Genomic DNA, 27,878 nt, shown 5'->3' on the forward strand with positions numbered 1-27,878 from the left:
GATTCTGATAATGTCCATTTAAGAATTGGGATCAGTTTTGAAAATACTTTTTTTTTCCATACTATAAATTATAGGGTAAATCATCTTATTAAGTTTATATTTTTGTTATTGTTCCGATCTCTATCCCACTTTTGTACCCAAGAATAATGAGCTATGAATTCTTTTATTCACATTATATAGTTTTATAGTGAGAAGCAGATATAGAGTGTATTGCTGCAAGTGCTGCCAGAGGTCTTCTGAGAACACCATTTTTACAGTGTTCCCCAGGACTTAACGTAAAACTCTTCATGCGGAATGAGGAGATGGTTGGTTTAGTTTATGTACCCAGTGTTTTGCTGTTCTTTACTTAAGGACTTTTCTAAAAAAAAAAAAAAAGTGAAATGCATCTTAAATTATGTGACCACTTCTTATGGGAGTATTTAGACTTTTCTGGGATAAATTAGGTTGTATGTATTTATTTTAGACAAATATGTAATTTGAGATGTTTCAAGAGAAGGACCTGACTTGTAAAACTTTCCTAAACTTTAACAAAGAATTTCTCTTCTTTAGCTTTCCTTTTCTTATTTCTCCAAATTTCTTTAACTTAGTGCCTGTTAGATAAACATACTTTGAGGAAATAAGCCCAGATTCTTTTGTTTTATGACCTTGCATATGCTAGGCAAGTGCTCTGTCACTATCACTGTATTGCTATGATAGCAGACTTCTGTGATGATTTTGTATAGGCCTTGCCTTGCCTGTAGGTGTTTGCCTCTGCCCCCACTGCCCACTGTTGAGTTTTGTCAGGCTGTTTAGGGGATGCATGCATAGTATTGGTTCTAATATGTAAGTTATGCAGCACATAATCATCCATGATTTACATTGGAGAAAGATCTGTGGTATACTGTAGTACTTTGGCGGGGAGGGGGGGGAGTCTAATCTTGAATTTAATGTTATACACTATTTATCAACTCAAGTTGACTGAATAGTCCTGTTTTTCTGGTTATCTAAAATTTATGCCTTGGTTACTGGACCACATGGTATGTATATCTGGACATTTTTGGAAATGTGGAAATACTTTCACTGAATTTTTTTCTTACCATTTCCCATTTTAGATTGAGGGAGATAAGAAATAGTCATTAGACCCAGTTTCTGTTTATGTAAGGATGTTTTTGAAGTCTTTATTACACTATAGATATCCCATGAAGACCCACAAGATAAACTTCTGGCTTTCATGATCAGAAGCATTGTATTTCTTTTGAACAACTTCTTATTTTTTCTAAGATTATAGATAATGTAAATATGGAAACTTACCATATTTTTCCTTGTTCGCATCATTTTCCCAAAAAATTCATGTCATATATTTGGCTCATTTTTGACAAATACGGAGAGTTTTACTCTAGCTCCCTTTTAACTTAAGGCTTTGGACATAGTTCTGAAATTAAGAACACAGGCCCTGGCCAGGTACCAGTGGAGGCTGAGATCTGAGGATTGTACTTCAAGGTCATCCCAGGCAGAAACATTTGCTGGACATTATGTTCAAAAAGCAAAAAGTTAGGCCGGGCGCTGGTGGCTCACGCCTGTAATCCTAGCTACTCAGGAGGCTGAGATCTGAGGATCGAGGTTCAAAGCCAGCACGGGCAGGAGAGACCTTGAGACTCCTATCTCCAATAAACCACCAGAAAACTGGAAGTGGCGCTGTAGCTCAAGTGGTAGAGCGCTCGCCTTGAGCTGAAGAGCTGAGGGACAGCGCCCAAGCCCAGAGTTCAAGCCCCATGACCGACAAAAAAAAGCAAAAAGTTTGGCTGGTGGGCTAAGTGGTAGAACACCAGCTAAGCAAGTACAATGCCATAAAACCAAACCCAGTTTGGCAAAAAAAAAAAAAAATGAGAGAGAGAATGCAAGCACTGGAGTCAAATAGCCTGGGTTCCCATCTTGCCTCCATCTCCTATTGGCTATGTTGAAATTTGTCATGTCGCTTAGTTTCTATGAGACTTAGTTTCCCTGTTTGCAAAATGGAGTTAATAGTACCCTTAGAGATTGATGGGTAAGCACTGGAAGCAGTTCTTGGCTCCTCTTGATTTTCTTTTCTACTTTCATATTCCATTTGTTTCATTTTCTCTGTCTACTTTCAAAAATAATTTTATATTATATACTTCATGTAATCTACCTAAAATATTTCTTGGAACAAATCAGAGTAAGAATACATAAGTGTTGGTTTCTTGGCACATTGTATTTTACATAAAGTATAGCAATTAAAATATTCACAGTGGCTTTGACATAACTCTGAAATTACAGGGATTTGGGTACTTAACTTTCATTCTCTTTCCTTTTCAGCTCAAACACCCATCAGCAAACACATTTTCTGTATTTGTATAAGTGTGACAGAGGTTTTCTTAAGACACATTTTAATATAAGCTTTTAAGTTAAAAGTTTCACTATCATTTGAAATCTGTCTCAGGACTAAAGCAATGCATTCATTTAGAACTTTTAATTTAAGTAAATAAGAGCCAGACTTTTATTTGCAGTCAGGCCAGTTGAAGACATTTACAAAGAATTAGTTGTTTGTTATTGCTATGTGAGTTGCAAGAATGGAACATAAAAAAAAAAAGAAATTCTTTCTTCAATACTTCCTTCCAGGCTGACTCATCACTAGAGAGCGGGAAGGGCAGCAGCAGAGAATTCAAACCCTAAAGCTGATTTCTCCTCGCTGGGGCTCAGAGGGGAGCCATCATGAGCGATGTTACCATTGTGAAAGAAGGTTGGGTTCAGAAGAGGGGTAAGTGTTCAAGAAAACAATGTTGGTTAGAGTGCTTAACAGTGAGTGGTTGGTGTCTTTGATATTTTTTCTGGTACTGTTAAAGTGAACCATGATACAGGAGAGAAATGATATTTAATATGTATACTAAGGATTTTCTTATTTAGGAATTTCTTTGTATTTCAAAGTTACAGTAATCTATAATCTAGTTATGAAGTTAGAATTGACTTTCTGGTATGTTGTGTCCATGCATGTTACTGCTATATTTTTTGTTGTATCCACAGATTCTGTAATTCAGAGGGATCTCTTGAAAATCATTTAACATCTAGAAAAAGTCACTTGTGTATATTAATATAATAAATATGTAAATAAAAGTATTCATTTAAGGTCGTTTGGATGGTAGGTGACAAAGGACTTGGAATAGTAAAGGGGGAAGGTTTACCTACAAAACCTATAAATTACCATAAATTAGGTAAGTGAAATTCTGATGTAAAAGGCCAAGTAAGGATCAGGAGAGAGAGAGAGAGAGAGTGATGTATTTTAATTTTTCATTATACAATTTTAATATTTGTGTTCATATTACTTTACATAAATAAGCAAATATTTTTTATTATTTAAGAAAGAACTCTTCACTATAAAATTTAGTTGATAATCTGTTAGGGTATTTGCTTACATGCTCAATGTGTAGAATGTAGAGTTTGGAATAGTTGCTAAGCAACCACTGTTTACTCATGTGGCCAAGGTATAGGATGAGAATTGATCTAGTCTCAGAACATTTTAGTTTCTGTGTGTCTATCTTCTGGTTAAAAGTTACCTCTTAAATGTGATTTTTATATTCTTTAAGGGTCTATAGTTAATATTTACCCTGAAAACTTGTTATCAGTAAATTAAATACAGGTATGCATTACTGAGCAAATCAGTCTTATTGAGTTACAATTTTCAAACATCAAAACTAATTTTGTTTTTTTAAATGAATTGTGTGATGTGTTTACAGTGGAGTCAAACATTACAGTCATAATACAGAATATTTTCATCACTCCAAAAAGTTCCTTTCCTGTCCTGTTAGTCCAGTTCTTGTCCTTCAGCCTCTAGAAACCACTAATGTGCTTTTCTTTCCTTTTCTAGAATTTCAGTTAAATCCATAGTCTTTTCTGGTCCAGGTTTTTTTTGTTTTTTGTTTTTTTTTTTTGCCACAGCATAGTGATCTCCCTCATTTGTAAGAACTAGATTATGTATATGATATTCTTTTTTTTTTCTTTTTATTCTTTCTCTCTTTTTTCAGGTCCAAGATTGGTACTCCAACATAGTACCTGCCCCTTTTACTCATTGGCTAGTGCTCTACCAACTGAGCCATGCTTCCACCCCTCTTCTGAAGTTTTTTTAATAACTGATTTTAAACACAAAAGTACAAGAATGGAATGAATAAGACAAAAATTATACTTAATTTCCCCATTAACACTAAGTCATATGTTCAAAATATGTTTCAAAATAATTAGCCAGATCACTAATCCTAGTCACTACCATAGTTTAAATGATCCTAAGAAAGTAGTTGAGCCACAGAAATCCCTTGTGAGACAACTTTTAGAGAAAGCAGCTATATTGCTATGTATGATTTATTAACTTTGAAGTTTAGTCTCTCAGTATGTAGCGTTTGCCTAAAATTACTATTCCCGTTGGTTCATAGTAACACTAATAAAAATGCAAAATTTATAAATCAATACTTCTTTTACTGTGAATATAAGACATCATAAATGTTTGTTGTAGGTTGTAATAGTCATGAGGATGGCTTCTAGGATGATACGGTTCAAAACCAAAAGGATGGTAGGCTTAGAAAGACTTAGAATTGTATATGATATTCTTAACAGGGAATCTCAGTTACCTAACTGCTTAGTGCATAGGACCATATATAATGAAATGTATCAGCATGAACTCCAATATATGGAAACAAGGTGGTTCTTATTAGACCCTGTATGTAGTTTTCTATTGTTTTTTCTTCATTTATCTTATTTTTTTGTACCTCGTGTTTTGCATACAAGATTATGCAATATGTGGAAAGGAAAGGGAATCACAGAAACAGCAGGACGAATCAAAGCAACTTTGATACTCACCTGACACTATGTGGGATATGAACATTACAACTTGTCGGGGGGAAGGGAACAGAGTGGGGTAAGTGGGAGACAGGGAGGATGGGGTAACAATGATTAAAAACAAATGTACTCATTGCTTTACTTATGTAATTGTAAATCTGCTCCCCTCCCCCATCACCTTTTCAATAAAACAAACAATTTTTAAAAATTGATTCAGGTTGTATAGATAGTTACTTTATTACTTTTTTTTCTCATTGAGTAGAATTCCCAGGTCTGGATATATCACTATTTATTTTTTAACAGTCGTTGGACATTTGGGCTGCTTCTAGTTTTCAAATTGTTAAAGTTTTTCTGAACATCGAGTACATGTCTGAATGCTATGTTTTTGGCTAACAGTCTAGGAATGAGGTCGGGTCATATGAGAAGTGTACATTTAACTTTATAATAAGTATTTGTTTAACTTCATAATAACTGCAGTGATGGTATTAAGATTTGTTTTCATGTTAATTTGGAAAATACTTTCAGGTTTCAATTCTTGATGAAAGGGTTTTTTTGCTTCTTTCTGAGCTTGTGTATTTTGCTTCTTTAGTTTTCTTAGTTTGTTTTATATAGCTAGAGGTAAAATTTGCTATGAAGATACTTAGTTAAAAAAGCAGGAAATTTCACCCATTTCAAGTTCTAAGTTACAGAATTCAGTGAATTGCAATAATATGAAAGGTTTATATTAATTTACAAAACCTTATTTGCTTAGTATTTCTTTTTTTTTAAACCTAAATGTACTAGTCTGGTTTTTTATATCATAATAAAATACTTGAAAGAAGCTACTTTATAAAGAAAACTATTTTCAGCTTACTGTTTTGGAGATTCAAGGGATGGCACCTGTGTGATGCCATCCAGTTCTGATGAAGGTCGCCTGGCAGGTGGCATATGGCACATGCCATCACTGAGGCCAGGATTACCTCTTTCATAATAATCCTCTTGTGAGAACTAAAAGACTTCTATGAGAACTATCTTCCAAGATAGTCCCAGAAGCTTTGTGACCTCCCCTCAGTGCCATCCTGGGCACTAAGGACTCTGCAGTGACTCGCCACTCCCAAACCATAGCACTGTTCTCAGTGCATCTTACAATGTGATCAGTGCCTTGATAACCAAGTTTACCGTATTAGTAGTGAGCTCGTAATGCTACTGGTTTGAAAGTGGTGCAGATTTAGCAAGTGATTTATAAAACACAGTCTGAAGGAAGTGCTTTATTGTATCCCTTAATGTTAGTTATTTAAAAGTTTTTCTACATAGATCATCAGGTTGCCTGTGAAGAGCCTCAGTTGTATTTCTTTCCAATCCTTAGGTTTTTAGTTTCTTTTTCTGGCCACTTTTTACTGGGTGGGATCTCTAGTAGAACATGACATGGAAGTGGTAAGTGGACATTCTTGCTTTATTTCTCATCTTAATGGGAAAACATTTATTTTGCCACTAAGTATCCTATTCATTGTTTACCTTTTGTTAGGTTGAAAAGCTTCCTATCCTAACTGGCTTGCTGATTTTTATGAAATAATAGTTCAGCTTTTTAAAAATTGAAATAACCAATTTTTAATTTAGAATCTCTTAATATACTAATGAATTATGGTCATTGCTGGAATAAATCCCAATAATGATGTATTTCAAAGTATATTTCAAGTTTGAGTTTATTACTACCTTTTTAAGGATATTTGTTTATACTTGTCAGTTGATAGTTTTCAAGTTTTGGTGAATTTATAAAATTTGGGAAGTATTCCCATTAAAGGAAATTTTATAAGATGGATTATTTCTTTTTAAATGTTTGATTAAATTTTGGAGTTTTCTTTGTGGGAAGGTTTTGATAATACATTTTATTCCTTTAAAAAATAAGGGGGTTGTATTTTCTATTTCATTTGATGTTAGTTTGGCAAATTGTATTTTTAAAAGATTGTCCACATCTAAGTTGCTCATGTTAGTATTGAACATAAAGTTGTTATTGTTAAAAGTGTTTCTTAATATTCCTTTATCCTTTTAATCTTGCAGATTTTTTATTACTATTCTCTTATAACTGGGATTGGTATATTACGATTTTTTAAAATAATCTTATTAGGAGTTTTTTTCTTAGTCTTTCAAAGAGCCAGATTTATGCCTTATTAACTTAGTTTATCCTTTGTTTCCTGTGAAACTACTTTTGATCTTAGTTGTTCTTGTACTTTCTGGATTCTTTAGATAGAAACTTAGGTGACTTTTTAAACTTAAAAAATGCCTAATCTCATGTATTTATCAATAATATACAGGGTCCTGATCTTGCTACACAGAGGCTATACCTCTAGACCTTTCATACACTGGTTATTTTTGAGGTTGGGTCTCGCATTATTATGTCTGGGACTGCTTTGGGCTGTGATAGTCGTACTTGTGCTTCCTATATTGCTAGGGATGACAGACAAGTATCGTTTCCCTGTAGTTGGGATAACAGGCACTTGCCACTGTGCCCCATGGATGAGATGGAGGAGTCTGATGAACTTCAATGCTTGTGCTGACTTTGAATCAGTGATTCTACGATCTCTGTTTCCCAAGTAGCTAGGAATTACAGGTTTGAACCCCTGCCCCTGCCTGTGTCCTATAAGTTTTGATATAATACATTTTCATTATCATTTAGTGCAGAATAGCTTCTAATGTCCCTTTTGATTTCTTTAATTCATGGGTAGAACAGTATTTTTTATTTCAAACTATGGAGTTTTGGTAATACTAGCCAGTTGAAGTTTATTTTTAGTGGTTTTCCACCCTTAGATTCTGCCTTAGTTTTCGGCTATCGAGAGTATAGAGCTTTATAAAAGCTTAGTCAGAGGATTAGAAGCATAGCTTTACATGGTTGAATTCTGGTCATGAGTGAGGAAATTCTGAGAATGCGAGGTTCTGAGTTCAGTCCTCAGTACCAACAAAAACAACAACCCCCTCCCCCCAAAAAAACAGCAAAAAAGTTATAAATGGGTGCCAGTGGTCATGTCTACCTATGATCCTAGCTACTCAGGAGACTGAGAATTGGAAGACTGAGGTCAGAGTATTCCAAAGTAAAAAAGTCTCTGAGAACACATCTCCCAGCAAAGTATTGGAGGATGTGGTTCAGATTGTAGAGTCCAGCTGTGTGCAAAACAGGCAAGTGATGGTGTGAGGATTGAAGTCCAGCCCTACTACCATTGTAAAAGGGAAGGAGGGAGGGAAGGAGAGAGGTAGGAGAGAAAGGAAAATAAGAAAAAGAAAGAAAAAAAGGAAAGGGAAAGGCAAGAAAGAAAGAGGCAGACAAGAAAGGGCAGACTTGGTCAAGGTAATAATGAGTTTTATCTTGTGTGTGTTCACTTACTGATATTTTTTCCCTCTAGTTCTGTTACTTGCTCTGAGGGTGCTACAATCTCTATACCTGGGAATTTATCTGCTTTTCTCTATAATTCTGTCTTTTCAAAGCTTTTTATATATTTTGACATGCCATTAGTGACTGCGTTTGATTGCTGTATCTGATTGACATACTGGCTCATTTTTCTTTTTTTCTGGTGATACTTGGGTTTGAACTTGGGGCATCAAGGTTGGTAGGCAGACACTCTATTGCTTGAGCCATGCCCCCAGCCCTGTTTGCTTTCTTTTTTTTCTCCTGATAAGTTCTCACACTTAACTTCCAAAGGTCAGGCTTGGATCAAGAGCCCCTTAACCTCTGCCTCCTGAGTAGCTGACTTTACAAATGTGTGAGACTCACTTTTTGTTCCTGGGCTGCCCTTGAGCCAAATTCTTCCCCACCTCCACTTCTGGGAGGTGAGATGACACGTATGCACCACCACCACAGCACCACCCTGTCCTCTCTTTATAATGGTAGTAATCTTGAAATGCAAGTATCAGATACCAGTAGGACTACTCCAGATTTTTAAAAATCATTGCTTACATTTTTTACAATGCAAGCAAAACATGCCTGTCAGCATTTTTCACTTAAGCTGCTTCTCTTAGAGATTGCATGTGTTTGGGTCCTGCTTTTAAAAATGAATTTGAAAGTCAGCTTTTTAATTAGGGACATTTAATGGCTGAATTTCCTACTTGGGCCATTTATTATTTGTTTCCTTGCCCTGCTTACTTGCCTTATGCTGATTTAATGTCATTTCAATATGTGGTGTCCACTATTTGCTTGTCAGTTATGCTGCTGCTACTTAAAAAATAAATTGGGGGGAAGGGGGCTGGGCACTGGTGGCTCATGCCTGTAATCCTAGCTACTCAGGAGGCTGAGATCTGAGGATGATGGTTCAAAGCCAGCCTAGGCAGGAAAGTCTCCATGAGACTCTTACTTCCAGTTAACCACCTGAAAGCTGGAAGTGGCACTGTTGCTCAAAGTAGTAGAGTGCTAGCCTTGAGCTGAAGAGCTTAGGAACAGTGCCCAGGTCTTGAGTTCAAGCCCCATGACTGGCAAAAAAAAAAAAAATAGTTTATAGTATTATTTTTGATACAATTGAGTCTATGTTTTGTGTTAATCAACTTTCCATTGCTATGACAAATTACCCTAGAAAATCAACCTAAGACTAGGAATGACCTATTCTAGCTCAGGTCTCAGATATTTCAGTCTATGGTATTTTTTTTTTTTTTTTTTTGGTCGGTCGTGGGGCTCTGGGCTTGGTTGTCCCTCAGCTCCTCAGCTCAAGGCAAGCGCTCTACTGCTTGAGCCATAGCACCACTTCCGGTTTTGCTCTACTGCTTGAGCCATAGCACCACTTCCGGTTTTCTGGTAGTTAATTGGAGATAAGAGTCTCATGGACTTTCCTGCCTGGGCTGGCTTTGAACCGTGATCCTCAGATCTCAGCCTCCTGAGCAGCTAGGGTTACAGGCATGAGCCACTGGCTCCTGGCAGTCTATGGTAATTTATACCTGCTACGGCCATTAAGACCTGTGGTGAAGCAGTACATTGTGGTGGGAAGCCTTGGTAAGGCTGTTGCTCACCTCATCATGGTCATGAAGCAGAGACAAAGTCATAGGAATTACCAGCAGTATTTTAACTTTCTTTTCCTAGCTAGGCCCCATCTCCTAATCTAGTACCTCCCCGTAGGGCAATAGGCTGGTGACCTAGCCTTCAGTGCATGGCCTTTTAGGAACAAATGGTAATTTGATCTACTATTACTTATTTTGTTAGTCCTAGTAGAAAAAGTTCCTTGGCTTTACTTTTTTTTTTTTTTAAGCACAGTATGCTATTTACCGTTTTCTCTCAGTATACATTCTCATTGTGGATGAGAATTCCCCGAAACTGTAATTGGTTCTTGGAGAATATAAAAAAAAAAAACCCTTAGATATGATTAGATGGAATGGTGATTGGGGGGGAAAGTCTAAAGAGATTTCCTGAGGTATGAAAATGGACAAAACTTACAGAAACACTGTTCTGCTTCCATCTTATTGTTTTAAGTGATTCTAGAGTAATAGATTTCAACCAAGATGATTTTGGCCCCGGGTAAGTTTGGCAGTGCCTAGACACATTTTTGATTGACATGTAATGTGGGAGTGAAGTTGCTATTAACATCTAGTGGGTAGAGATTAGGGTGCTACTAAACTTTCTGTAATGCACAGAACAGTTACCTATAACAAAAATTTGTCCAGTTCAAAATGTCAGTATTGCTGAAGGTTGGGAAACTGTTCTTGGGATTATAATATGCATCCTTAAATTATCTGCTTATACACCATTTTTATTTTACTGTATTTAAAATATGTAACTTTTACCAATGTTGTTGTGAGATTTACCCCCCTTCTTCAGTGCCTTGTGATGTTAGATGCTACATGTTATAAACCATATAAGATCATTTTTACTTTAACCATATTTTTTGTGAACGGGAAAAGTATGATCTTTTATATTTATATACTTGAAGTTTTAAAGATTTCTTCCAAAGATTTGTTTCTGAGATAATTTTTCTTGAATCTGAAGAACTTTCCTCCACACTTGTCTTAATACCCGTCTATTGGTTACCAGTATATTCGCTGGAAAGATTTACATGTCTTCATTTCATCTTCATTACTGAGGGATGTTTTCATTGTATATAGAACTTCTGAAGTGATAGTTTTGTCTTCTTTTATAATTTTAAAGATAGCATTGAATATCTCCTGTCTACTGTTATTTCTCAATTACTATTTTAAATAATATATGAATTTCTCATGAAAAAATTCAAATAATATAAGGAGTATGATGGTTATTTCTTTTACTCTTTTCAGAAATAATTTCTGTGACATGTGACATGTTGGTAAAAATCCAAAAATTTTCTTAGTATATAAGAACCAGTAAAATAGGCCAAATCTTTTAAGTAGTAGTCACCTCTTTTCAGGAAGTTGAGATTAAAGAGATTAGGCTGGACCAAGAAGAGGGAATGCTTTAAGAAATGATACTTGTTTGCTTTATTCTATGTAAAGGTTTGCATCTTTTTTGTCTAACTTTATGTAAGTGACATCATGTCTTAGAAATTAGTTCATGCCTATAATGTGTTGTCTCAAAAAATGTGGCTAGTGTGACATTACTTGCTATTAGTTAATCTGTTCTCATCTATCTGTTTAAAAATGTAAATACTCGTGTGTGTGTGTGTGTGTGTGTGTGTGTGTGTGTGTGTGTGTGTGTCTGTCTGTCTGTCTGTCTTTGAAGTGTAGTTAGGGCAATTTCAAGTCCTGACTGCCATTTACTAGTGACTGTGGGCAGAATACTTGGTTGGTTGTACCCGTGGTTTGTCATCTGTCATGGAAGTAATGGTAATGACTATTTATATGGTCACAAGAATTAAAGATCATAATATATAATTATCTCCTAGCACAGTGCATGAGACATACTAGTTAATAAACAGTAGCTAGTATTTTCATGTATCATTATTATTAAAAGAATATTGCTAGGTTTATATTGGTAAATTTAGTATTCAGGTTCATTATTTTCTTCTGTGTAAGTTAGCAGGCTATTTGTCCTTTTAAAGCTTTTGCATTTTAATTCATTCTCTGCTGTGCTGGAATTGAACTTCATACATCTAGCTATTCCCTCTACCACTGAGATGTGCTCCCAGGCACTCTTTGTTTAATTGATTTTCTGTATCGATCAAAGATTATAGATGTTGCCAGGAATCAATTAACACAGTGGCTTGCGGCATCAGTTTTTTAATTTCCTATGTATACTTGGAGAAGATGATTATAAAACATAAATTAATATTTCTTTCCCATGTCTTTTCTATATATTATGCTGTCTTACTTGGGCCACATCTTTTACAATACAAAATTTTACATTGCAGTAATTGTTATTGAAATCATTATAGAAGTTCCAGTTTCTAGCATTTTTTCTGTTTTCACTATTATCTTTTCCAACACTTTTTCTTAGATGAATTTGTGCAAAAGCAATAAGTATTTTTCTCCCTCATTGAGAATTAAATTAGGCCTTTTTGGCCTAATTGTCTATTCTGGTGTTTGAACTCAAGGAGGATCTCATGCTTGCCCAGCTTGTTTGGCTAGTGCTTAACCACTTGTGTCATGTTCCAGCCAGGATTTTTGCTGGCTAATTGGAGATGGAGTCCTGTGAACTCTGTCCGCTGACTTGCTTTGAGTTGTGATACTTTGGATCTTAGGTTCCTGTGTACCTAGGATTACAGGTGTAAACCACTGGCATATGGCTGGTCATTTTAATTCTGTGGTTAAACTTTATGACTTTATAAACTTTAAACTTTATAAAAATGTTTACAAGAACACTAATTTTCTGATCTAACAGTTGGAAGATAAAATATTCTATCCAGAATTTATGTGTCAAGAAATAAAGGCATATATCTTTTCAATATGTAATATCAAACAATAGAAAACCCAAATTAAAATAAAGCTAACAAAAATTGAAAAGGAATTGACCAAAGGAAGCTTGATTTCTTTTGTAGTGAGAAGTTGGGTGATGCGGGTATAGGTAATAAGAAACAGGCTTGATGATGTCAAATATTAAAGTAGTGATTTAGAGAATGAGGCTGTTTTTGTATGAGTGATGGATAATATACCCTTTTAGTTTTAAGTCTTTCATATTCTACTGAGTGTATATATTCTACTTCTTGTATATATTAGTAATCAAGAATCTATTTTACATGTCCTAATTGTGAAGATGTGAATACATTTTATGAGCCTATTTTGTGGAAAAAATACTATTAAGGGAAAATGTTTAGGAGTTCCTAGACTCAATTTGTCACATTTATTTGGCATTAATATGACTTATTTTTATAAGGTATACATTATTTATATTTTATTTATATAAAAACATAAATTTGTGAGTATGTGTGTATGTGTGTGTGTGCTCATGTGTGCAGGCTTGTCCTAGGGCTTGAACTCAGGGACTGGGCTTTATCCCTGAATTCTTCCTTGAGCCACAGCTCCCTTTCCAACTTTCCTGTCCGGGTTCACTTTGAACTGTAATCCTTAGTCCTTAGCCTCCTGAGTAACTGGGATTACAGGCCTGAGCCACCGGTGCCTGAATTTAGAACTATAATTTGACTAAAGGAATTGTGCACCATTCTTTAAATGTTTGTAAATATATAAGTAAGATTTGGCATTCTGCTGGAAATAACAGAAAATACAGCCAACAGTAACAGAACAGATAGGAATTTGTTTGCTTTCACTTGAGGGCAAAGATGGGCAGTTAATCTGCCAGCTAGGAGATCAAGACTGTTTAAGCTTGTTCTTTCTGCTTTGCCTCCTTTAACTTGTTGGCTTTTTTGTCCTACTTGTTGCTGCAAAGTTGTAGCAGTAACAAGCCATACTTTTTTCCTTAAGTCACAGACCTGAGAGAGGGCTCTTGACAGCTACACTGCCTCAGTACCAGGAAAGTCGCAGCTTTCTCAGAAGCTCACGATCACACCTCCTTTCATGTCCTGTGGTCCAGAGCTGGGCCATCCTTGCCTGTGAGAAGTGTTTTTCAAGTCAGAAAATGTAATGACATGGGTACTTCACAGATTTTACAGCTTTTGATTCCAATTCCACCAACCCAGTAATACTGGATGAACCCTAAACACAAAATTAGTTTGAAGTAGGTGTTATATTTTCTTAAATCTGCTTATTTTAATGGTTATTTTTCTGTCATAGACATCAAAAACTTGTTAAATTTTATATAGTTGTCATTGTGATGCTTCTGGACTTTAACCTTGAGATAGTTTTGAATAGAATATATTACTCTTAAATTACACTTATTTTTACATTATTATTAAGTAGTTGTACAAAGATATTACAATTCCATAAGTCAGGTTATTATGAGTACAGTCCTTCTTGGTCTCTGCCACCCCTTCCTTCATTTTTCCCCATTTTCCCTCTCCTCTCCCTACCCTCAAGTTATGTAGTTCATTTTGCACATAATATACATTGAGTATAATGACTGCATTTGCTTAGCCCCTCCTTCCTTCATTCCTGTGTCCACCCTTTGCCCACCCCCCCAAAGCATATTTCCATTTCCTTGTATTCATTTTGATAAACAGTACAGTAGTTGTTCAGAACAGACTTGTTTTTAAAAGTTAGATTTTAATAATAGTGTTACCAGTGAATTGATGCACTTCTATCCTTTTTTTTTTAACCAGTTGGAGATACTTATTTAGCATCAAGGTATTTTTTAAGTCCAAAAAGATTTTATTTCTTTACGCTTTTGAAGAGAGAATGAAAATAGTTCTTGCAAAGTAAATGGGCATATCCATTTCTGACTCGAACAAACCAATTTCTGTATTTACTTAAAAACATACCGTGTTTAAGAAATTAGGGATAATACTAAGATGCAGAGACAAGAAACTTGCTTTCACTTCTACTTTCCTGAAGGTAAAAGACTCTTAAGATAAGTCACTTCCTCTGTCTATAAAGTAAGAAGGAATGAAGTCAGCACTGAGCTCCCTTATTGAAGGTTATGAGGATGAACTGTGTAGTGTAAAAGGCTTAGAATTATTCCAGACTTTTTATTTCTACAAAGAAGAGATGTTTATAAAGTGCTTTAGAAATACAAATAAGCTAGAAATGGACTTTTTTGGAAGTTAAGGGAATCATAAAATTTTAACTTTGAGTTTTGCTGAATAGTTTCCTTATTTGTCTTTGCCACTCAGATACTTTGTGTGTAGTAAGTCTTCAAAAGCTATAGCATACACGAATGAATGTAAGAATACAAATATGCTTATATAAGTAGAATTGTGTGTGCGCGTATGCATGCTTGGGCTTGAACTCAGCCTTGCCCTCTCAGCTGATTTTTTTTTTCCCACTCAAGGATGGCACACTACCACTTGAGCCACACCCCATTTCCAATTTTTTGGTGATTAATTAGGGATAAGAGTCTCAAAGACTTCTGCCTGGGCTGGTTTCAAGCCACCATCCTCAGATCTCAACCTCCCAAGTAGTTAGGATTTTAAGCATGAGCCACTGGTGCCTGGTTCACAAGTGGATTTTTTGGTGGGGAGGGTGGGGTCAGTTATGGGGCTTGAACTCTGTGCCTGGGCGCTGTCCCTCAGCTCTTCAGATCAAGGTTACCGTTCTACCACTTGCTTCACAGCGCCACTTCTGGTTTTCTGATGGGTTTATTGGAGTCTCACAGACTTTGGTGCCCAGGCTGGCTTTGAATCCTGATCTTCAGATCTCAGCCTCCTTAGTAGCTAGAATTACAGGCGTGAGCCACCGGCCCCGGTTATAAGTAGAATTTTTAAGAGTGCTTCTTCTTTTTTAAGCTCTTTATTTTTAATTTTATTTATGTATACAGAAGAATTGAACTGAGGCCTCATGCACACTAGACAAGTGCTCTAGCACTAAGCCTTATTCCCGCCCCCATTAAGACTGCTTCTTAAAATACTTTTCAGTAAAATTTGAAGATACATTAATATTTTTATGCTTGACTTAATCCACAAATAGAATTTTTGAGTACTTTTTATGGTAACTGAATAACAGGAATAAAAAGGCTATTATTTTTAGCTGGGTTTTTAAACAAGCTTCATTTTTTAATTGTTTTAAGATGGAAACTTTCATGGTTTTTGTTTTTTGTTTTGTTTTTCCTTTTGGTGGTGCTAGAGTTTGAATTCATGGCCTCACACTAGGTAGGTAGGTGTCCTACCACTTAAGCCAGGCCCTAAATAACATGGTATTTTTCAGGAAGGTCTTAACAATACAAATATCTTACATTACAGACTACAGGGACATTAATCTATTTTTCAGTATTATAGATCATCGTAATTATATCAACTGCTGTTATATAATGGACTAATCTAGTATTCAGTTACTTAAAAGAACAATGATATATTATTTCTCATGATTCTGTTTTAGTTTCATGGTTCTCTTACTGATCTCAGCTAGGGTCACATGTGATTGACTAAAGTAGCTGGCACAAATGAGCAGATTCTAGAATGCTTGCTTCCATTTTTGGTCATAGGTGACTGCCAGTGCCTCGGTTTCCTTCCATGTTGCCTTTTCCCTGAAGGGTAACACAGCATGAGGCTAATGCCTGGAGCAGAAGCTACTAGTCTTTCTGAAGACTGGTCTGAGAAATGACACTGTTCTGATACATTTTGTTGAGTAAAGAATTCATGATTGTAAGAGTCCCTTTCTTGATAGGAAGAAGAGCAATGAATTTGCCACCTTTAATACACCACAGTAGCATAGTGACCTATTTTCTTTGATGTTTACAGACTGTCTTTCATATCATTGACTTCCTTATGCTTAATATCTTCATTTTCTTTAAATTTTAGGGGATTTTTACAGTTTGTCTTCTTTTGTGTGCTGGGGAATGAATCCAGGGCCTTGTCCTTGCTAGGCCAAGTACTCCATCATTTGAGCAATGCTCCAAGCCCTTTTTGCTTGCTTGCTAACTCTCTCTCTCTCTCTCTCTCTCTATCTCTATCTCTCTTCCTTTCCCCCTTTTTCTCTCTCTCTTCCCCTCCCCCCTCCCCTTCTCCTTTTTCCCCTCTCTCTCCCCCTCCTCCTCCCTCTTCCCCTCCCCTTTTCTTTCTCTTGAACAGGGTCTTGCTACCTTGCCCTTGGTTTCAAACTTGTGATCCTCCTTCTTCTGCATACTGAGGCTGGGACTGTAGATATATACTGCCACAAAGATATATACTATCTTCTATTATTCAAATTTCTATTCATAAAGGGTTTTAGTTCTGCTCTGTGTTTTTACTTTTCTGGCTTTCTTTTCACATATCCTGCATATTAGATACTTTATATTTCTTCTAATTGTATAGAATTTATTAAAATTTTTTACAGGCTGTAAATCATAAGTTTATTAGTAGGGCTAAAGGAGTGTCAGAACCAGTAGGGTGTTGTCTACCATCTTCTGTTTTTGACATCAAGACTGTGAGACTAGTTTAGTGGGAAAAAGTGAGATTATCCCACTTTGAGGTATCTTCAACTGTTGGTCATCTTTACCAAACTTCTATGTGTTACCCTGATTTCAGTGGTACTCCTAAAATTGCAGTGAAGTTGCTCATATTTTGTGATTTAAAAATTCTGAAGATAACAAGTTGATATGTTAGCTTGACAGCTGAGTCAGTCTGATGAACAGTTTGGAAAACTATCTTGAGCCATGTAAAGATGGAAAGGGCATTAAGTTCCTTTTCTTTATCACAAATACAATTATAAGCCAGAAGCCACCACAAACTTTTCAGCCCTGTGATCAAGACATCTAAGGAGCAGGCCCAACCCAAGTAGAGCCTTATGACTGTAGCCCAAAATCTCTCAAGAAACTATTATACAACCACCCAGCTAGCCACTCCTGCCCTACAGTATATACATTTACTGTATTTGAAATGCTAACTTTTGGGGTAAATTATTATACAGCATTCAGTAATCAGTATAGATTTTGGCATCAGACTGGTTCTTTCCCTCCACTCATCTTGTAAGGAGGAACAGAGTTTCAAGTCATCTGAAAGAAAGGAGGGGCAGAAGTTAAAGCATGTAGGGAATGGACAACCATCTTAGCTATAGTGAGGCTAGGTGTTCAGGAGTGCAGGGTAAACTTGAAAGCTCATTTCAAGAAGCTGATGCGAGGGAAAGAGGTGTGGTGGCTACGTACATAGTAAGAGAAAGTGAATACTTTTTAGAATGAGATAAAATACAATGTTTACAACTTAGTACTTCTTTTTGGAATGTAATAAATGGTAGATTACCAAACCAAACTTTAAAATATGTCTCATCAGCAATTAAATGAACATTGGTGACATCTCAGGAAACTCTGATTACTTTGTATTTTCCTGTGAAGGAAAAGTGTCTTTTACTCTGTGCGTGTGCGTGCGTGCGTGTGTGTGTGTGTGTGTGTGTGTGTGTGTGTGTGTGTGTGTGTTAAAATGGTTACATGGTTTCTTGACCTTTGAGTTCAAATCACATCTATCTCTGCCTTTTTTGTTGTTGGTGGTTGTGGGGGCGTGAACTCCTGGCCTGGGAGCAGTCTCTGAGGTTTTTATCTCAAGGCTAGTGCTCTACCACTTTGACCCACAGCACCACTTCTTGTTTTCTAGTAGTTAATTAGAGATGAGTCTCAAGGACTTTCCTTTCTGGGCTGGCTTTGAACTACACTCCTCAGATGTCAGCCTCCTGACTAGCTAGGATTACAGGTGTGAGCCACCATCCCCTGGCTGTGCCATTTTCCTATTGCAGAACCTTTGGTTGATTATTTAACATTTCCAAGTATTATTAGTAATGTGAGTATAATGTCTAATCAGAAGGTAGTTGCAGTGGTAATTAAGTGAAATTAAAGTATGAAGCCACTTACTTTAATATTAGACCAATTAGAGTTTCAATAAATGTTATTTTTTAAAATTTTTTAGTATACTGTGGCATACATTAAGAGGGAACATTATTTTCCTGTGTCTTGAAGCACATGCCGTCCAGTTGAAAGTGAATGCTGTGTCATTTTTTTCAAGTCCTAGGGCTTGAATTCAGGGTTGGGGCACTCGTCATTAACTTTTTAGCTCAAGGCTGGTGCTCTGCCACTTGAGCCATGGCTCCATTTCTGGCTTTTTGCTGGTCAATTGGAAATAAGAGTCTCATAGATTTTCCTGCCCAGGCTGGCTTCGAACCTTGATCTTCAGCTCTCAGCCACCTGAGTAGTCAGGATTACAAGTGTGAGCTTCCAGCACCTGGCAAAAGTGTATACTTTTTTTTGGAATACCATTCCTGTGTTTTTAATTCTGCCTTACTTGCAGCTCATTGTTCTTGTCCTCATTTAATGTATTTGCTATCATATTGCTGGTAAGATGAGCATGGGGAGTCGAATCAGGTCAGATAAGCTATGAAGTTATATGTATGATGTTTATATGGAACGTCCTCATTTTTAGTCTCATTCTTGATCTGCATATTAAAAGTTTAATTATAAGATAATGAGTTCCCTTCTTCTTTGTATGACCCTGACCATACATTATATGACTCTGATCTGTGAGGTTTAGGCATCTTTTTTTTTTCTTATGGCCTAGCTTATGTGGATATTGAGGTTCCTGATAAACTGACTATTACCTGCTCAACTTAATGTTTGGACGATTTGAGATAATTGGAGATTACTAGAATGATAGTGGGTATTTGGTTATATCACTAATAATAATCTTAGCCATGAAATCTAGTTTTGTTCTCTTACAGTTAATTAATAGTAGAAATATAATGGTGAGGAGAAGCTCAACCTGCTTACTAGGTTTACCATTGTAGCATTTGCTTTTACCAAACAGTGAACTTAAAAGGAAAGACTAACCAAGGTAGTTGTATAAGTGACTTTTATTGTTGTTTGAGCAAGAACAGTGGACATTCCCTAGTACAGGAAGCAACTTTTAAAAATTGTTGGCAGAGCTAAGAAGTCAGACTAGACTGTCCTTGACACTTAGATTAAATGTTGTAGAGTCTGAGTTTCCTTAAATCTTCTTTAACTGAGAAGCAACATTTTGGCACAAAAGAAGATTTATTCCATTTATTTTTCTTTTTATAAATGATGAGCCTAATGAATTTGCTAACAAAAACAAAACCTTTATAATTTTTACTAGTTTCATCTTTTTTTTTTTAAGTTTCAAGTACACAGCACTTTAAAATAAGCTCGGCTGTACTAGCAGATAAACATGTTGGTTCATTTGACCCACAGCTACTGCATGGAGCCTAGAGGGGCACAGATTGTTCTTTACTCTGCCCCTGGCAGCATGTTTTTCTTCCTCTTGTTTCTGCTGAGGGAACTGGACTGGAAAAAGTGACGTTCCTTATTTAGGTTCACCTGCATTGTTGGGGAGGGGAGGCAGGGAAAAGGATTTCCTCACCATTTACTTATCCTTTGTTTTATTTTAATTCTTGTTGCTAGTATAAAGCATATACTTCCCCTCCTGTGCTTGTACTATAATAACCATATTGAATAATAACAACCATCATTTTTATTTTTGGTGGTACCAGGCTTTGAACTCAGTGCCTCATGCTTGTTAGGCTGAAGTCATATTGCTGAGCCATGCTTCTAGCCCTATTTTTCACTGGTTGTTTTTAGCATGGGTTATCTGTTTGCTGCCCATTGTACTCAGAGCTAGAATATACCTACTTGAAAGGCTTTCTGTTACTGGGATCACAGGTATGTTGTCACTCCCAGCTCCTCACAGTGGAGAAAAATCTCTTGGACTTTGTTTTGCCAGAGCTAGCCTGGAATCATGGTCTTTTCCATCTCTACCTCTTACATAGCTTGTCTGACAGGCATGTACCACCGTGTAATTGATTGAGAAGGAGTCTTGGAAGCTTTTCTGCATGGGCTGACCTAGAGCTACCATTCTCCTGTTCTCAGCCTCCTAAGTAGCAAGGATTACAAGTGTGAGCCTTCAATGCATGGTTTACCTCATAGTTTTACTTCATAGTTTATATAAAACTTAATGCTCTGTTTGTTACAAGTAATGTGCTTAAGGTATAACAAGTCAGAGGTATATTCAAAACATTCCCTTTGAGGATAAGCTTAAGTGTGGATACAAAGAAATCAGCTGTACAGTGGGCTTGGGATAATAGGTATACTTAACATAGAATGAATTTATGATAGATATTTTATGACATTTATATAAATTGCCAAAATAAACATAGGGTAAGGTGATCCTTAGTATGTTGAGATCATTTTTAGAATACAGCCAAGGTATGTGGCATCTATTATTAAATAACCCTGAATATGAAAGAGTATGTTTCAGCATACATTGTGTCATCAGCTTGACATTTCCTGCCAACACAGTGTACAACCTGTGCATCAAAGACTGCATCAGTATAAGATGCTTTTCCTGAAAAAATAATTTGTTGTTTTGGTACTAGTTTTCGATTAAATGCAATTGAGATTTGAGAATTTTGTTCAAATGTATTTATGTCAAAAGTTCACATTGTAGAATTCCAAAAAGCAGTATATTTTGCTAAATTTCCCACACTTGGCGTATCCTCCCATCCCAATGAAACTTGGGTAGGCTATGAGGGGAATGAATGCTGGGAGAGAGTAACGTCAGCATGTTTAGGATGAGGAAACACTGGGTAGATGTAATCTCCAATTCATGCCTGTGAATGCTGTCTCAGAAGTCCAGCATTTGCTATAGACTCTGCTTCTTAATCTTTTATAGGTATAATATGGGCCTTTGGTCTTTTGTTTGAAACATAAGAAATGGAATCTTTCATCCTAATCAGCCTGTCTCAAAGCAGACTGATCATTTCTTTCAAAGTAGCTAGTAATGTCTGTCTTCTAGATTCTCTTTCCTTCCTGGAGTACTAGGCATTGACCTCTGGGCCCCACCCCACCCCTTTGCGTTTAGTGAATTTTTCAGCTAGGGTCTCATGCTGACTGTCATGATCCTCCTCCTTTCATCTCCTGAGTACTTGAGATTACTAGCACTCACCACTATGCTTGGCCTTACTTTCCAGCTTTTTGTATCAATATGTGGTTTTACTTCTCCGCTAGGCACTCGGAAACAGTCTTTACTGAACTTTTCATTTGTTTCACACAATCCTATGCTCAGCTGCTATGAATAAATACTGCCCGATTTTCCTTAAGGTTTTATTAGCTCTGCCTCACTCATGTGGGCATGTGGCTTAAATTCACAGGAAGTAAGTGACCAATAATATTTGCCAAATGCTTAAGTCATGTCAGTGATATATGATACGTGTTTTTATGCTCTCTGTTCTTTTCCATGCTCTACTACTTTTATTTATGTGGAACATATGATTTCTATTGGATATCTGTGTTTAGTCTGCTTAGGAAAGTAGACCAAATATCCTAGTGCCAAACACTAGTACAACTTATTTTTTTAGTCACAGACTTCAATACTTTTTTATTTATAGCATGTGCTCTTTCCAAAGGATACTATTGTATATCATTTCTGAGGAAATATTTACTTTCCTAGTTTCTATACTTTTTTTTTTTCTGGTCCTGGGGTTTGAATTCAGAGCCTGCATGCTGTCCCTTGGAGCCTCTGTGCTTAAGGCTAGCCCTCTACCACTTGAGCCATACACAGTGCCACTTCCAGGTTTTTCTAAATAGTTTATTGGAAATAAGAGTTTCATGAACTTGCCTGCCCAGGCTGGCTTTGAACTGCAGTCTTCAGATCTCAGCCTCCTGGGTAGCTAGGATTACAGGCATAAGCCACCAGCACCCAGCAATTTCTATACTTGTAATTATCTTTTTGGCCACAAAATTAATTACCTAAATTTCACCCTTTAGCACAAGTCACTTAAAATAAATGATTACTCCAACTAATAATTGGGTTATTTTCTTTGAACACATAACTTTGCTCTGTAAATAGAATTTTGTTACTCTTTTGATGCAGCTCATGTATGACAGTTATTAGTATACCTGACTTTCTGGAGACAGTAGGCTATTAAAGTTGATTTCTTTAACATGAACTGAGTAACTATAATTTGAATTTTATTTCTTGCTCAGCAAAATCCAAGCTTGGTAGTATGGATTGCTGGGCTCGTTCTATCTTATGGCTCCACCATCTTCAGCAAGTGGCTCCTACTAACATGTTCATCTGCTTGAGGCCAGAATAGGAAAAAAACAAAATGAACAACACATAGAAGACCATCTAGAGGAGATATGTTAGTGGGCACTCCTAAAAGTGGCACTGCTTATTTCTCATCTTGTCCACTAGGATTTAGGTGTCCATATTGACAATTGGGGATCTGGGCAGCGGGCCTATGAAAACATTTTGGTGTTTATGTGGTAGTTTATCACAGTGCTTAAAAGCTTGTGTTCTTAAAGTCAAACAAATCTGAATTCTAATTCTGGCATTTTATGTACTAGAAATGTGATCCATGACAAGTATCAGTCTATTAGATTTAAGTAATAATACAGGTAGAACTACTTGGCATGTAGTAACTAGTAAGTTTTGTTGTCATGGTCATACATGTTTAAGGAATTTGCACATGATTGGTATAAGGAGTTTTGTGTGTTATAATTCTTTTTTTTCTAGTTAATGTTATGATGGGAACTATGAAAAGATCTATCCATACCAGACCTTATAAGTTATCATATACTAAAAGGAGAGACTAATTGGAGAGACTAGAAGATAAAGTAGAAACATCTTGTATGAGTAGAGTGAAAAGAGACAGAAAATGAAAGAAAGAGTCCAGAAAATTAGAAAACTTGTATAGAAGTTTCCTTAAAATGATAGACTTTAAAGAAACCAGGAGAAGCAGGGAGACCATTTAGTGAAATAAATCAAGATATTTTATTTTATTTATTTTTTTTGGGGGGGGGTCTGGTCGTGGGGCCTGAACTCTGGGCCTGGGCACTGTCCCTCAGCTCTTCAGCTCAAGGCTAGGGCTCTACCACTTGAGCCACAGCGCCACTTCCGGCTTTTTTTTTTTTGCTTATGTGGTGCTGAGGAATCGAACCCAGGGCCTCAGGCATGCAAGACATGCGCTCTACCACTGAGCCATCTTCCCAGCCCCAAATCAAGGTATTTTAGAACTGAAGAATGTATGTTTTCTCAAAATGAAAGGGTTTACTCAGTGGTTGTTGGTAAGCTCCACAGGAGAGTGCTCATCATTGGGAAATTTAGCTAAACCCACAGAAGAAGGATCAGGAGTCAGATTGGCTTTTGACTTCCACAGAAGCAGGATGCACTACCTAGAGAATTCTAATGAAAAGTTATTCAAACTAAAATAATCATATATTAAGCTACAGTAGCATAAAGATGCGATTGGAGAGAGGTCTCAAAAATCATCTCCCATAGTCTCTCAGGAAGTCAAGGAATATAGTCTATCAAAACCAGGGAATCTTACCAGTGGAGAGGAAAATCTGGCAGAGTGGCCAAAGGAACACCCAGGATGGTAGCTGTGCACTTGAACTTGACCCAGTCCCAGTCCAGGCTGGAGCAGGTCAAAAGAAAGAAGGAAGCTTCTTCCAGGAGATGAATGCGATAGAAATGCAAACGAAGTTTCTCAGACCAGAGAGTCAGGGCTGGATTGGGTTAACTATGTAATAGATAAGCCTCTATGGACAAGTATTTTGAAAACTAAATGAAAAACCAGTTATTCTGAGAAAAGCACCATGTTATTCAAGAAAGAGAGGAATTAATGTTTACTGCTTAGCTGAACACTGATAACCTATGCAATTATAGTCATATAACCCTTAAAAACTGATCTAATCAAAAGTTAAGATAAATCTATATTGAAATGGTGGGGGCGGGAGGTTGCAGAGCTAGGAAACAGATAAACTTTCTCATTTGGCTGTCACTAGATAAAGTACACAAAGCTTTTAGGGAATGAAATGTTGGAGAGAGGACTTTTGAGTAATATTTGTTTCTCTCCTGTAGATGAGGGGGGAAAATAGCCTCTCACTTTAGTCTTACTAGGCCAAAGTTTTGGTAGTGGATATTGATTTTGAAACAAGGCAATCCACATTATTATCTTTTAGGCAGAAAGATATTACTAGTGAGGGGATGTCTGGCAGTCTGTCCTTATCCACCACTCCAGGACCAAGGCTTGAATCAAATAACCTATCCAACAAAAGTGTTTTTATTTTGTGTCCCGTATTCCTAAACTTAAACATTCTGTCTGCATTGTCCCCTTCTGTGTGGTTTACTTATGAAGTGTTCATAAATCAATTCTTACATTTCACTTTGGGCCCTTCTTAACAGCACCTTTAGCATTTTCAGCAGCAAGGATAACTGGGGAGAAGCTGTTACGCTTCTCTGAGGATGACTCTGCTCAAGTATAGATCCAAGGGCCAAACAGAAAGGAGACTGTGAGCAAGTTGCAGGGGTTGAGGAATGCTGTCACCCTCCAGCATTTCTGGTTTAACTGCTTATTTTTGCCATCTGCACCTCCAACAACTTTAATGGCTGTGGGGCTCATCATGAACGACTGGTTTACTGTTATTTATCACATACTTACTAGATTGAGATTTCATAATTGTTTATAAGAACTGTGTTATTGGGGTTGGGAAAGTGGCTCAGTGGTAAGTGCTTGCCTTGCATGCTCGAGGCCCTGGGTTCGATTCCTCAGTACCACATAAGCAAAAAGAAAAAAGCCGCAAGTGGCGCTATGGCTCAAGTGGTAGAGCGCTAGCCTTGAGCTGAAGAGCTGAGGGACAGCACCCAGGCCCAGAGTTCAGGCCCCACGACCGAACCAAAAAAAAAAAAAAGAACTGTGTTATTGTTTTGTTAATTTATGCATAAAGGAGCTTTATTGATTATATTGAGGGTCTCCCTGAACCAGTGAAGAGGCTAGGCTACTTTACTTACGTCAGGGCTTCGTAGCTAGTAACTGTTCTCCCTCCGTCCCTCCCTTTCCTATTCCTTTCCCCCTACTTCCCTACCCCTTTTCTTCCCTCCTCACTTCCCTTCCCACTCCATCCCTCTCCTGTTCTTCTCTATCCCTCCTTTTACGGTTATTTTAGAGGTGGAGTCTCATGGATTTTTCTGCCTGAGCTAGCTTTGAACCATGATCCTCTGAATCTCAGCCTCCTGAGTAGCTAGGTTTACAGGAATGAGCTACTGGTGTATGATAAATACTGTTTCTAAAATAGCTGAACAGGAATGCTTAATAACTTGAAAATCCTGCTATTGACGGTTGCTGTTCTTTACTATATCTATTAGCTATTACACTGTAGATTGAGATACTTATTACTTTTATTTTCAAATAGAATTTATTAGGGGAGAAGGTTGAGATATAAGATTTGTAAATTCAGAGGTATGTAGAAAGTAATAGTTCAGACTTTTCAGGAGATAAAAACAGATATTTGTTCCTTTGTGCTTGACTAGCTCTAGAGGACAGCCTTAGATCAGTGCATTTTTTAGTTCTTATTAAAACACAATTTAGATTCCTTGATTAAAACCTTTCATGTTTTCTTTTTTTGTCTCAGAAGAAAATAATCTGAACTGTTCTTGCTGATATTTATAGTTTATAATGATCAGAAGAGAGGTAGATAGATTTCTTTTGTGATGATTTATTTAAGGGCTAAGAGTGTCTAAATTTGCCTTGGCTTTAATTGGATATTTGCTTCAATGTAAACCTAATTTATACTGTTCAATTCCTTTTTTCTGCTTATGTGGTGCTGAGGAGTCGAACCCAGAGCCTCATGCATGCAAGGCAAGCACTCTACCACTGAGCCACTTTCCCAGCCCCTAGAGAGGTAGATAGATTTCTTACAAAGCTAAAAAGTTAAGGTCTCTCACACAGCAGCTTTCTGAAGCTGTATCTAAATTGGTTACTGTCACAGTAGTTTGTTTTTTGTTTTTTTGTTTTTTTTTTGTCTGTCATGGGGCTTGAACTCTGGGTCTGGGTGCTGTCCCTCAGCTCTTCAGCTCAAGACAAGCGCTCTACCACTTGAGCCACAGCACCACTTCCTCCCTGTGGTTTTTAAACTATGACTGCCTCGCCATCACCCCTTACCTCCTATTGTCTCAACTTGCATTGAGGTAGGCACAGGCTATTTGGGATTTCCAACGTGGATTTTTCCGTCATTTGTGTTTACTGTAGTTCTTGCTGGCTGACCTGGGAACCATCATGTCCCTCTGCTCCGCCAGCTCACCTGAAGTCCCAGAGCCACAGGGTGCGTGGTGCTGGGGACTGGTCCTCTGGCAGCCAGCCAGCACAGGAAGCTTGTGAGAGTCACCATTTACAAATATGAAAGAGATGAAAAAGGTTCTCACACATTGAGTTATGCGACGCATTTACACCACTTCATTAATAGTTGTGAAGTTTGGAGAAACTATAGAAAAGTTTAAAGCCACTAGTAAGGAAAAGTAAATTTTCAATTGCATTCTAAATGGAGGACTATTTTCTCTAGTCTTGCTATAGAAAATTACATTACAAAATCATTTCCATATAAAGAAGTCAGGTACTGTTTAGGTAGGACAGGCTGGAAAATTATTATCAAAGTGTGTTAGAGAGTTAATTATTAAAAAAAATTTTTTTGATGTGGTTGTCAGTTACAGAAAAATTGGTACTTTGATGTAGCTTCTTGTCTGATTCCAAATGAGTATTGAAGTTAGGAACCAACTTGTTTTTAAAAAACAAATTTTGTGTCCTTTTTACATAAAATTACAGTTAAACTGAAACCTGGATCCCCCCGAATTATCCGGAGTGCCTCATTAGCCATCTCACATGCTTTCTCTCATCCCTGAAGTCCAGACATGTTAGTCTTTCCATTCCTCACATGGATATGTTCGTGCATACCCTGGCCTGGCATTCCTGGTCTACTCTTTCTTTAGCTTCTCATCACTCAATTCTCAGGACAGGTTTCATCTTAGTCTTAGAACAGTCAATATAAAGTCTACTGGCTGTTTGTTCTTGTGTTGTTTATTGTCATCCTGTTTATTGTTTATTTTTTCTTTTTTCCACATATTAGCATATGACCTGAGGATTCGAGAGCTGCGTTGTTCCTGCTGTGTTATGATAGCCCAGGAGACCACAGATACTTGTTGAATGAGAAATTGCTAATGACTTTTTGCTTAGACATTTTGCCATCTATTTGTTAGTTTATTTATTTACTTGTTTGTTTGCTCATTATTTATGGTACTGGAGCTTTTTTTGCTGTAGTTATTTTTCACATAGGGACTTACATTTTTGCTTGGGCTTGAAGCCATAATCCTTCTACATAGGTAGATATAGCCTGTATAGTCTTGATC

At 36.9% G+C, this 27,878-nt stretch overlaps 1 protein-coding gene across 3 annotated transcripts in view; it reads left to right on the forward strand.

Moving 5' to 3' along the window:
- The first annotated feature begins 2,616 nt into the window (after positions 1-2,616).
- Positions 2,617-27,878, forward strand: part of Akt3 (v-akt murine thymoma viral oncogene homolog 3) — a 192,092-nt gene continuing 166,830 nt past the window's right edge. For all 3 annotated transcript variants that reach the window (XR_001175120.1, XM_013017505.1, XM_013017506.1), the window contains exon 1: positions 2,617-2,755. Coding sequence is in view for 2 of the 3 variants with exons in the window: in XM_013017505.1 (XP_012872959.1) it covers positions 2,710-2,755 (46 nt within the window). In the remaining variant the exon portion in view is untranslated. The remainder of the gene's footprint in view (positions 2,756-27,878) is intronic.

The sequence above is a fragment of the Dipodomys ordii genome, unplaced genomic scaffold, assembly GCF_000151885.1.
Source record: "Dipodomys ordii isolate 6190 unplaced genomic scaffold, Dord_2.0 Scaffold35, whole genome shotgun sequence".
Classification (NCBI taxonomy): Eukaryota; Metazoa; Chordata; class Mammalia; order Rodentia; family Heteromyidae; genus Dipodomys; species Dipodomys ordii.